General features: G+C 45.4%; 2 protein-coding genes across 2 annotated transcripts; both read left to right on the top strand.

Annotated features, from left to right (window-relative positions):
- Window positions 1-3191: 3191 nt before the first annotated feature.
- Window positions 3192-6904, top strand: LOC136656795 (histone H1-like). Its single transcript, XM_066633112.1, has one exon. The coding sequence runs from the start codon at window positions 3212-3214 to the stop codon at window positions 3863-3865; it is 654 nt and encodes a 217-aa protein (XP_066489209.1). The 5' UTR covers window positions 3192-3211; the 3' UTR covers window positions 3866-6904.
- Window positions 6905-6918: 14 nt separating this feature from the next.
- LOC136656796 (histone H3) lies at window positions 6919-7908 on the top strand. Its single transcript, XM_066633113.1, has one exon. The coding sequence runs from the start codon at window positions 7267-7269 to the stop codon at window positions 7675-7677; it is 411 nt and encodes a 136-aa protein (XP_066489210.1). The 5' UTR covers window positions 6919-7266; the 3' UTR covers window positions 7678-7908.
- The last annotated feature ends 4078 nt before the right edge of the window (window positions 7909-11986 follow it).

Here is an 11986-nt window from a genome sequence, read left to right as displayed (position 1 = left end):
CGCTGCAAGTGCACAATTGACCTTCCTCGGCCAAGCGTTCCACCAACTACCAAGAATCAGCAGCTCGCAGCGGAATTTATAGTCGGAGCTCCTTCTCTCCGATTGGCTGATAATAGAAAGCCGATTCTGATTGGACGGTTTCCAGATTTGAAAACTCGCGCGCAGGGCATGGAATGGGCTCGTCTCTTTCTCTCGGGGGTGTGTGCGAGCGTCTCCCTACAACACCGCCCCTTCGAGCAGGCAGCCCTAAACCTTCGCGCGTGGCGGTGTTTGCTGCGTGATATAAACAGCGCGTGAGAACCTTTTTCACTTGCAGCTCTGTGCTTCCCAGAGCCTCATTCCCTTCCAGCCAAGCCTATGCATGTCTACTCAGAAGTAAACCCTATTATTGTCAATGACACTTACTCCCAGGTAAGTGTGCATAGGATTGTAGCTTACAAAGTATAAAAGGTTGCTTTTGGCAAAGTGTTCCTAGTCTGGGAAACTTTTTAACACCACTGAAATCCATTCAGATATGTTTCTATGATGATACAGTACCAACGTTTGCATTTCAACATGTAAACTAGCTGATTAACAGCACAATCTCCTGGGAGTAAGCCCCATTAACTCTAATGGAGTTTACTTCTGAGTAGACATGCTGAGTAGATTGGACTGTGAGACTGCAAGCCTATCCACTCTTACCAGGGAGTAATTGTCAATAATGGGACTAACCTGAGTGGACACACATAGGATTGGGCACTGAAGCTACCATTTCTGCCCAATGTTGCATATATGCAACAGGAGCCAAGTGTGTACATCTGTGGGCCAGGCAGAAATTTAACTGAAGTGCAATTGCTTTCCACTGGTTTCCATTGTGTACACTGCAGGAAATGAGAACTCATATTGGGTTGCAGAGTGCTTGACTGTCTTGAGTTCAAATTCTTACTCAGCCATGAAGTTCATTAGATTGCCGTGGGCAAGTCATAAACTCCATCCACTTCTCAGCATTGTATGTACAAAATGGAAGGGAGAAGATGCAACTTGCTTGGAAGAACAAAAATAAAATACAATAAATTCTAAATATCTGTGTCATTTTAGGAAAATAAATGGATGTGAGCCAGTCAGAGGGAAGACTCCCATTAATGGCATTGCGAGACTGTTTAAAATCACATTTTCCCATCAATTCCAACTGGACTTGCAAAGCAATCCTAAACATATTTTCTCAGAAATAGGCCCCACTGCATCTTTACTCCCAACTAAATGTGCATAGGATTGCAGCCTTACATGTCATTGCCTTTGGCTGGACTGTGGCACATATGTTCACTGAGAAATAGGTCCCACTGAGTTTAATGAGGCTTACTGCCAGGTTAGTTTCTTTTTTTGTTTGTTTTAGAACATTTAATGGCAGAAAAAGAAAACAAACAAGCATCTAAAAACAAAGTAAATGAGCATGCAACTGTGTCAAAAAAGCCCCACAGAGTGTAAAACAATACATATATACATACTGACAAGAGTGATACTCTCTCTGCGTAATAGTTACAGATACATCATGCAAGTGCTGAATCTGTTGGGAACTCCATAGGTCTCCCATTGCAATATTGAGTTGTAACAGCTAATTGGGAAAGAAAAAAAAGCTCTGCAACATTGTATTAATAAGTTTCAATAATTTGCTGTTAGATTCGTGCATGATCTGTTGTCACCACTCAGCAAGTGTCATAGAATATCTTCATCAGAGCATCCTCTGCCAGGTAAGTGTGCATAGGATTGCTGCCATAAAAGGTATCACATTTTTCAAAGAATCATCATCATCCAGGAGCTCTGAAGTAAAGTTAGCAGTATAATCTTGTTCTGAGTGAGTGCATGCTCACTCAAGAGTAGGGTTTACCAGGGAAATGCTTTAGGGATTGTACTCTAAGGGGCAGACTCCAAGCAGATCTTTTTAGCAGAGAAACAAAGTGTTGTAAGAGAGAGGTTCATGGCAGTACTTTCCACATGGAGTCCAAGCCTTTGTTTTCAATATCACCACTGAAGAGAGATTTCTTTTATCCTTCATTATCTTTAGTGGAATGGGATCCCAGTTGCTAATTATGTACAGCAGTGGTTCCCAACATTTTGTTTTCCCCCCCTTGTGTACCCCTTGGCAGCCCATTTCCATAAACTGTACCCCTCAAATTATCAAAATGTTTATAATTAATATAGCTGCTGCTATTCCAAATTTATGTGTTTCCAACTACTGATCCATATCTGATGGTACATGAATTGATGACCAGAAATTAGCAATTGCTGGGGCTTTCCCAGCGACTGCTGGGGTTAGCTGCTTTCCCAGCCCTGAAAAGCATTCTAATACATACCTGTCTTTTCCCCACCATTATTCAGTTCTTTTCCAAGTACCCCTAAAGATCCTGGCAAGTATCCCTGGGGGGATACACACACCCCAAGTTGGGAAGCACTGACTTATAGGATGGAGCAGGAAGGAGTCTTTAAATGGACTCCTCCTAATCTCTTATGGGGTAGTTTAGAATGAAATTCTCCATTGACCCCTGAATTATTTTTTTTTAAAGAAACTCACGGTTTATACAGATTCCATCACCCTCCTAATTAATGTGCTGGTACTTGACGATAGTTTAACACGATATTAAACCCGATTTCTTTGGAGTTGGCGAGTTGGCGAGGGCTTGGCTGATTAGCAATGGTGAATCCACTTTGGGGAAGTCTGTGTTACCTCTCTTGATATCAAACCCATTTACAGCGAAGGTCTGGCCACCAATCCCTCACCTTGGGTCCTGCCACCGCGGGGAGGGTCTGAAGATGTGACCTGAGCCCTTTTTCTGGGGATTTGGACAATTGCACGGCTTTAATTTACAAAGAAAAACAAAAGTTTCGGTCCTGTGAGGTCTTCCCAGCTCCTGCAGCCGAGGCTTGGGAGCTGTTTTAAAAGGGTTGTTTGCAGTTTTGCAACGGGAGAAATCGACTGCATGAAGGGCACTTCTTGCCCTTTGCATCGGCTGGAAGATTTGATGTTTTGGGGGCAGATATAATGGAAAAATTGCAATTTATTAAGTGGAAAGAAACACAAACTGAGCAGTCGGAAGAGTCCTCTGTGCCTTGCAGCAGGGCGGGTTCTGCAGCGGACCAATCAGGAGGCGGCTCGCCTCTATAAATACCCAGCGGCTGACCTACTTGAGCTCACTTTCCCTCGCGCAGTAAGAGTATCTGTTCGTGCTCAGCAGTCATGTCTGAAACCGCACCGGCTGTCGCTGTCGCCGCCGCGGCTCCCGTGGTCGCCTCCAAAGCTCCGGCCAAGAAGGCGAAGAAGGCGGGCGCCGCCAAGGCTCGCAAGCCCTCGGGTCCTAGTGTCAGCGAGCTGATCACCAAGGCGGTGGCCGCCTCCAAGGAGCGCAAGGGCGTCTCTCTGGCCGCGCTGAAAAAAGCCCTGGCGGCAGGAGGCTACGATGTGGAGAAGAACAACAGCCGCATTAAGCTGGGGCTCAAGAGCTTGGTGACCAAGGGGACCCTGGTGCACACCAAGGGCATCGGCGCCTCTGGCTCCTTCAAGATTGGCAAGAAATCTGCCGAAGGCAAGGAGAAGGCGCCCAAGAAGAAGGCTGCGGCCAAGGCCAAGAAGCCCGCCGTCAAGAAGCCCGCAGGGGCTGTCAAGAAGCCCAAGAAAGCCGCCGCCGCTGCCAAGAAGAGTCCCAAGAAGCCCAAGAAACCCGCCGCGGCCAAGAAGGCGGCCAAGAGCCCCAAGAAGTCAAAACCCGTCAAGCCCAAGAAAGTGGCCAAGAGCCCGGCCAAAGCCAAGGCGGTGAAGCCTAAGACGGCCAAGCCCAAGGTCGCCAAACCTAAAGTGGGAAAGGCGAAGAAGGCGGCGCCGAAGAAGAAGTAGAGCATGAGTGGCGCGCTCCTTTCTGCAGAAAACCCCAAAGGCTCTTTTAAGAGCCACCCACTTCGTCCCCAAAAAGAGCTGTCATGCACCCTGACACGGGGCAGTCGCCCTCCTTGCAGCCACAGTCGCTAGGGATCTCCTGAGCGGGCTTCAGGTAACGGGTGTGCAGGTTGCCGGTGCGGTCCTGTGCACGCTTGCTCGGAAGTAAGCCCCTTTAGTTCATGGCGCTTACTCGGGAAAAGTGCACAGGATTGCAGTTTGGAGCTCCGATCTTGACTTACCCCCTCCCTTTAATTTCTTTGCATAGTGATGTTTGGTGATCGGAGCGCTAACCACACCAGCTCCTGCTTGACTTGGGCTGATGGGTGTGTGACTTCACAATAGGATAGGCGCTGGTTCCAAGCAAGAGGGAAGGGAGCCGGGAGAGAGGCGACCTTGAGCATAACCCACTCGACGAGTTCTGTCTCAAAAATTAAATGGTCTAACTGGACTTTTCAAAGCAAACTAGTGTAGAATTTCCCTAGGGAGGGCGGTTTGCTTGACTGCCCAAGAAGCATGACTACCCATCAAGACATACCTTGATTTTTTTATTTACCCATCAAGACATGTCTTGATTTCTACTTAGAGAATTTGTACTTACAGAGAATGGTTTACACTTGTAAACTTGTCACAAGTATTGTTTGTATGTAGGAGCAAGTCTCAGTGAACCTGATGGAACTGGGAGCTTAGAGCCCAAGCCTATGCATGTCTACTCTGAATTAAGTATCTATTAGCTCAGCTCGAAATAAGATGATCCCGAACCCTTAAGCATTAAAGCAATTGTATTTGCTTGCTGAAAACTCCAGGGAAGGGGGAGTAAAAAGCACACAATAGTTTTTTGGCGCGAGTTCATTGCAGATGAGCCCGCGTTTCAAAATTTGCTGGCTAGTCTTTCAAAGGCTTGACGTTGCTCTGAGATGAATTCTTACTGGATGAAGTAGTAGGGAAGTCTCATTAAGTGCACTGCGACTTCCTCTCAAGGAAACCTGCATTAGGACTGCAGCTGACAGCAAAACTGAATAAAGTTGTCTCTTTATTCGGGGGGAGACTTTGGAAACAACTAAGATACATTTTTATGAATGAACATTTGCCTCCTTTGTGTTTCTTTGCCCGTCTCTTTTGCCACCGAGGCGGTATGACTTGTGATTGGCTCAAATCGAGGCATTGTTGTCCAAACAACCAATGGGCACTCGGTGACTTTTGGTCCAATCACGAAGGAGAAGCATTCGCTTTAGAGCTAGTGCTACATGGGCAGCCAATAAAAAGTGAGAATCACAATTCTCCTATTTGCATAACGCTAGTACAAAACGACGGAGCATTTGCTATACGTAGCATTTCAGCTGGGGAATAAGCCCAGGCAGTAGGGTAAGCTAATGCGTTCAGTTCTCTTATTAGGCGGCAGTGGCGTTAAGATGTGGAAAAGTAAAAAAGATGTTAGAAAAGAGTTATTTTGTGTCTATAAGCTCATTCAGCAAAGGGTATTTTGGTATCAAATATCCACACCTACTGCGAATAATTGAAACGTATTATTGGGGAGAGCCCACCTCCATTAACAAAGAACAAGAAGTGTTCTGCTTTTGTGTGTGTGTGTGGGGGGGGGCGGGGTATCAGTGACCATATAGCTCTTGTTGGAGGAACTAGCTAAACGCGCAGTTACGAATGCACCAAAGGCTGTTTTTTAAGTTCCCAGGGTCCAAGTAAACCCAAGACTTTCTGTTAATAGTGCAATCCAGTATGTGCCTCTAGTTCAATGAGGTAGCCCAATCCTATGCATGTCTACTTAGAAGCAAGTCCCATTGTGTTCAGTGAAACTTACTCCCTGGAAAGTATGTATAGAATTGTAGCCTTGCTTTCCTGAGTTTAATGAGACAGCCCAGTCCAATCCACAATTTCCTGGGAGTAAGCCCCACTGGCTAATGGGACTTCTGAGTAGACATTGTGCCGTTACTCATGAGCAAGTCTAATTGAGAAAAACGTATATTAATGTTTTTCATGAGTCTTGTCACTTGCTGCTCTACAGAAAACAATAACTAATATTAAAGCTAGATGGTCTGTTATAAACTTGCAAATAAGGAAAGCTTTTTTTCTAAACTAGGCCAAAATAGAGTACTTCCTAAATAACTGCAAACGTTTTAGTAAGTTCTGACTAAAAAAAGAAGTATTCTAAAGATAATTGCAAATGGTTTCATAGCGTGGTCCAAGACGCACAATCACACACTCAATTCCCCCTGGTTTTATGTGGGCTTTTTTCATATGAATGGTAAAGATTTTAGATACACGTATATGTAGCTCGTATGTATAGGGGCAGAAAAATCGATGTTAGCAGAAAATATGGGGGGAAATCGCTATTAGCAGTTTCCTTGTGAAAGTTGGAAAATTTGAAAAAACCCGCGTTGAGCTCTTATTGGTCAGCTGTAGCAGGCTCAACGCTTTTCAAACAGAATAGAAGGGGCCGAAGGAAATCATTCACAGTATTCATTAGAATGAATTAATAATATTCTGAAGGATTGCAGTCCATTTAGCTTCAACTCCCCCCCCTTTTCACACACCCAGAGAAAGGGGTAGAATTTCTGTTTTTGAAACAAAGAGCCCAATCCTATGCATGTCTACCCAGAAGTAAGTCCCATTATAGTCAATGGGGCTGACTCCCAGGTAAGTGTGCATAGGACTGCAGCCTCATAGCTCAATTCTATGCATGTCTACTCAGAAGTAAGTCCCATTAGAGTCAATGGGGCTTACTCCCAAGAAAATGTGGATAGCCTAAGACTCTTGTGTAGCCTAAGACTCTTCTCCAGCCACTTTTACACAAGCGCAACGTCAAATATGTATTTAGTACAACAGCTGATTTCCCGTTTGATCTTTTAATTTAATGTTTTTCTTGCGTTGCACTTGGGGTTCTTTTATTCTAAGTTGCATTTTTTTTGGGGGGGGGAAGCCTTAGTGGCATGAAATGCTGTTTCTTAACTTGTATAATTAAGATCAAGGCCTTTTCGAGAGGAGTTGTAGGAAAAATAGATTTAATTGAAATGCAATTTCAAATACAAATTGTAAAAGCCAATTGAATCAATGGAAAACTAGACTCCCCATTGGCTTGTGCTGTGTCCTCACACAGCACAAGCGAATGGGGAGTCTAGTTTTTTTGAAATCAAAGGGCGCCTTTGAAATGGACCAATTGGGTTTTGGTTTTCTAAAATGAGCCAATCAGAAGCACGAATCGTTCTGGTCTCAACCAATCGCTGCAAACCTGACTCTAGCCAATGGTTGGAGTCCATCAGGACTATTGGCAGCCAATCAGAATGGAGGCGCCTCTATAAAGTTTGCCGTCTTTCGCGGTTTTTTTCACTTGACTTGTGAGAGCAGCGATGGCTCGAACGAAACAGACGGCTCGAAAGTCGACGGGCGGCAAGGCGCCGCGCAAGCAGCTGGCGACGAAGGCGGCCCGCAAGAGCGCGCCGGCCACGGGTGGCGTGAAGAAGCCGCACCGCTACCGGCCGGGCACGGTGGCGCTGCGCGAGATCCGGCGCTACCAGAAGTCAACAGAGCTGCTGATCCGCAAGCTGCCCTTCCAGCGCCTGGTGCGCGAGATCGCGCAGGACTTCAAGACGGACCTGCGCTTCCAGAGCTCGGCCGTGATGGCGCTGCAGGAGGCGAGCGAGGCGTACCTGGTGGGGCTGTTCGAGGACACCAACCTGTGCGCCATCCACGCCAAGCGGGTGACCATCATGCCCAAGGACATCCAGCTGGCGCGGCGCATCCGCGGCGAGCGCGCTTAGGCTGGGCGCGCTCGGACCCGTTCCACTGACCCAAAGGCTCTTTTAAGAGCCACCACGTGTTCACCGAGAGAGCTGCGAGCGCCTCCCTCTGCTCTGGAGCCCCTGAAGGGCTACCGAAGAGCCGCTCCTTTTTCCTCCCCCCCCCGCGCTGTGTCCTTAAGACCTTAAGCTCAAACTTTTTTTCCCAGTAAGTACTTACTGCATGCACTGCACTTATTTTATTTAAACAATATTCCACATAAAATGATTTTGTCAAATGTGCCTGTGTCTGCAGTTTTGTTTATCTACTTGTTTCAGGTGGTTTGTTTCGTCTTAAAAGTACAATCCTGTTCGCCTGCTCAGTAGAAAACTGCAATGAGGCTTACTCCCAGAAGTATAGGGTTGGGTTCTCAAGCTATTTAGAGTAGTATAAAAATGGGTGAGTTTTGGTTAGTGGGAAGATGCTTTGTACGACTTATCAAATGCAGAAACACTTCATAATTATTTTTTGTTATTCTCACACTTAATGGTACTGGGGAGGATCTTAGATCCATCATGCTTTTTTATTTAATGTATTTTAAAATGAGTTTATTGTCCCTGCTGCAGTTTCCCAAAGCAAGACTTCAATAATAGCGAAAAAAAATGTAGGAAGCTTTTACTAGGATCAAGCTTGTGGGAGAGACCAAAGCCAGCTGTCTCATTGAATGTGAACAGGCGAGTGTAGGTGCCTTATTGTAGATCTGTTTCAAATGTGTCTTCTCACAATTAAATGTTCGTCTGAGGTGGCTTGATGTGTCCTGTAGGGGGCTCTGCTTCCTTTCTCAGTAACTTGCTAGTTCTCCAGGTCCTTGTTCTGTGTCTGGCTAGTAATCTGTTCTAAACAACCATCCACATTCAAGATCCAAGACTGGTGTTTTGAGGGTGGCCTGCAAAATACTTTCTCCTCTACTTACTGATTCCTGTGCTGCTTCACTGCCTGGATAGGGAAAGAAGGGGGCAGGGTGGTCTAGTCCACACCAAGTTTTTCTTTTTCTGCTCCTGTTTTCATTCCATTCCAAGAAGTAATGGAAGCTGGGTGCCCTTCTTCCCCATCCATTCATTTCACTTGATTTTACAGCTGGACCAGATCTGACCACAATTCTGTTTAACTTTGAGCCCAGTCAAGTATTTTCATTGGTGGCTACTGGTCTTACAGCACTTTGTTGGTTTTTTATCCAGGAACAACTCCACAAAGTGAATGGTGTCCCTGCCTTGTGTTCTGTTTTCACAATTCTCTGCTAGACAAAAGTATTGACACATGGAAAAATGGGTGTCTGGATTTATTTTCAAAGCTGATGCTTTGTGCATTGTACAGAATATTTGCCTTTTCTGAAGTGACTGGTACTGCAAAATGTTAGGTTAAGCTATTTTTGCTCAGAGTTGCATATATGCAACAGGGATCAAATGTGTACATCTGTGGGCTGGGCAGAAATGGATTAAAAGGAGCCAGGTTGGTGTGGTGTTGGACTCAAACCTGGAAAAGCTAGGTTCAAATCTTTGCTGTGCTACAAAGCTTCCGCTGTGACTGGGCCAGTCACAATCTCTCAGCCTCGCCTACCTCACAGGATTGTTGTTAGGACAAAAGGAGGTGAGGAGCTGTATACTACCCTGAGCTTCTTGGAAAAAGGGCAGTATAAATATGTGAAAAATAAAAGATGCAATGTACTGAAATTCTACTGTGAAGCATTTTGGCAATACTACCTCTGATTAAGCAACAGGTTGTCTCGGAATGCTCAAGCACCTGTTGCCCCAGGGAATGAGAGGCATGTCAGGTTGCCTGGAGTCAGAGCTGAGGTAAGTCTTGGGTTGGAAAGGGCAAGGATGCTAGAAACCGAAGATCCATCTACTGTTGAAAGAAATTCCAGTTGCAGTTCCCAAGCAGTTTAACCTTTCCTAATGATCCATAAAAGTCTCTTAATGGCTTACATCATATTAGTAGCACTAGATCAGGGGTGCCCCGGCCCTGGGGCCACTTGCGGCCCTCAAGGTCTCTCAATGTGGTCCTCAAGGAGCCCCCAGTCTCCAATGATCCTCTGGCCTTCCAGAGATTTGTTGGAGCCTGCATTGGCACAATGCAGCTGCTCTCAGCGTGAGGGTGACTGTTTGACCTCTCGTGAGCTGTGGGCTTCCCCCACTGCTTGCTGTTTCATGACTGTGATGCAGTAGTGGCAGCAAAGGAAAGGCCAGCCTTGCTTTGTGCAAGGCCTTTTATAGGCCTTGAGCTATTTCACGACCTTCATTCATTCATATAAGTTCATCTTTAATATATTCATTTCTGTAAATTTATTCAAATTTTAAATGTAAATTAATTCTTTGCCGGGCCCCCGACACAGTGTCAAAGAGATGATGTGGCCCTCCTGCCAAAAACTTTGGACACCCCTGCACTAGATGACAATCATTTCTCCTTAGACAGTTAGTGCCCGATGAACTAAACCAGTGCTGTGTTGCGTCCTTTGATCATGGAGCAGGCCAAGGGCTGGAGAGCCAAACTGTCCTGATGTTGCTGAATTCAAGGAAATGAGAGTGCCTGTGGTCCACCTACCTCTTCCTATGTAATTAGCATGGCTGGTTGGCTTTGTGGCCCTTTGGGCAAGATGCCCCCTGTGAATGTGAGTTTCAGGGTGACAGTCTGTTCCTTCTGCTGTGCCATTACATAGGCCTACAGGTGAAAGTGGGCAGGTGTTGCTCTGCATTCATTTCAATATTTTATTTTTAATATATTAGACTTGATGCTACCACGGGATGTGACTGCATTTGGGGAAATGTTACAGGCAGACCTATACTTTTAACAATGTATTAGTATTCTTTTAACAATGATAGTAAATGGGACTTACTCCTGAATAAGCGTGGGTAGGATTACAGCCTAGGATTTTAAAAATTTTTCCTGCTTGATGATGTCACTCCTGGTGGGACCTGACATTCTCATTGGAAAAACTGAGACCTGGTGCTGAATGTGTGAGAACCACTGTTCTATAGTCTTGCTCCTTTCTCTATCTCTTTGTTCTCCCATCTTAGCACATCCTGGTTGCTCCAACTTTGCCACCTTCAACCACTTGAAGATGTTCTTCTCAGATCTTTCTGCCCTGCCTCTCCTTATGCCTGGAACCACTTTATCAGTGATGCTGTCTTCTTTATTTAAATTTTTCCTCAAAACTCAGCTTTTCCTCATGGAGCTTTGACCCTTTCCTCAGTGTTAAAAATACCTGTGTATTCTGCTTTTCAACCAGAAAGTTCATGAAGTGTTTTACAGAGAAAATAAATGAAATGGTCTTCTGTCCCAGAAAAGCTCGAAGTCTAAAAAGATACTGAAGATACACTAGCAAACAGCCACTAGAAAAGACAATGCGCTGGGGTGAAGAGGGTGATAACTTTGCCCAGTTAGCAGGAGTAAGTAGCCCCTGTCCCAGGCTGTCATTAAGCCCTAAATAAGTACACATGAGAAACAATTCCAAATTCTTAGCATCCAATTCTTTTCCTTCCTGTGGGCTTTGTGTCTCTGTTAGACTGACCTTTTATGCCAGGACCTGTTTTTTCTCTGCCCCTCAAATACCATGTACGCAAACGATACTTTCAAAGTATTGTTGTGTGTGAGTCTAGTTCAGGGGTGTCAAACATAAGGCCCAGGGGCCAGATGCGGCCCATGGAAGTTTTTTATCCAGCCCTTAAGCTCTCAGCTGCTGAGCACTGCTGAGGTTCTTAGGTGTTACTGCTGAAGGGACAGCCCACATGAAAACTGGGCTCTCCCATGTCTTGAAATGTGATCAAGATTTGTGTATCTTCTCTTCTGTCTTTTGCAGCTAATGAGTTCTTAGGTGAGAAAAAAGTGCTTATTTTTGTTTATGACCTGTTTAATGACATCACTTCCTGCCTAATGACATCACTCCAGCCCTCAGCAGGCATGATGAATGCTGTTTGGCCCTCTGTATGAAACGAGTTTGACACCCCTGGTCTAGTTAATAGCTGCTCTTCTGGAATTTTATTGTGATTAACATGTTCTGGCTGATCCTATTAAATCAGTTACATTGCAGACCCATTCTGTCCTTATCTTGCTGGATAACATGCAGTCCAGCTTTAAGAACCGCCCCTCTGTTCAAAGCTTATCCGACTATAAGACCAGCAGGGCTTGTGTAGGTGGGTTGGCTTTCGAAATCTTAGGAAACTGTCTGGGCAGAAGGACCAGCAAGGAGTTTCTCTGAGGCGGATGCATCAGAGAGAGAGAGAAACCATTTCATAGTAAAGATGCTGAAAAGTCTGTAGACCCATCTTGGCAGGCAGGGCACAAACAACAAAC

This window comes from Tiliqua scincoides, chromosome 7, assembly GCF_035046505.1.
Source record: "Tiliqua scincoides isolate rTilSci1 chromosome 7, rTilSci1.hap2, whole genome shotgun sequence".
Taxonomy (NCBI): Eukaryota; Metazoa; Chordata; class Lepidosauria; order Squamata; family Scincidae; genus Tiliqua; species Tiliqua scincoides.
The sequence above is the reverse complement of the archived record's forward strand: the minus strand, read 5'-3'. Positions and strand labels throughout refer to the sequence as shown.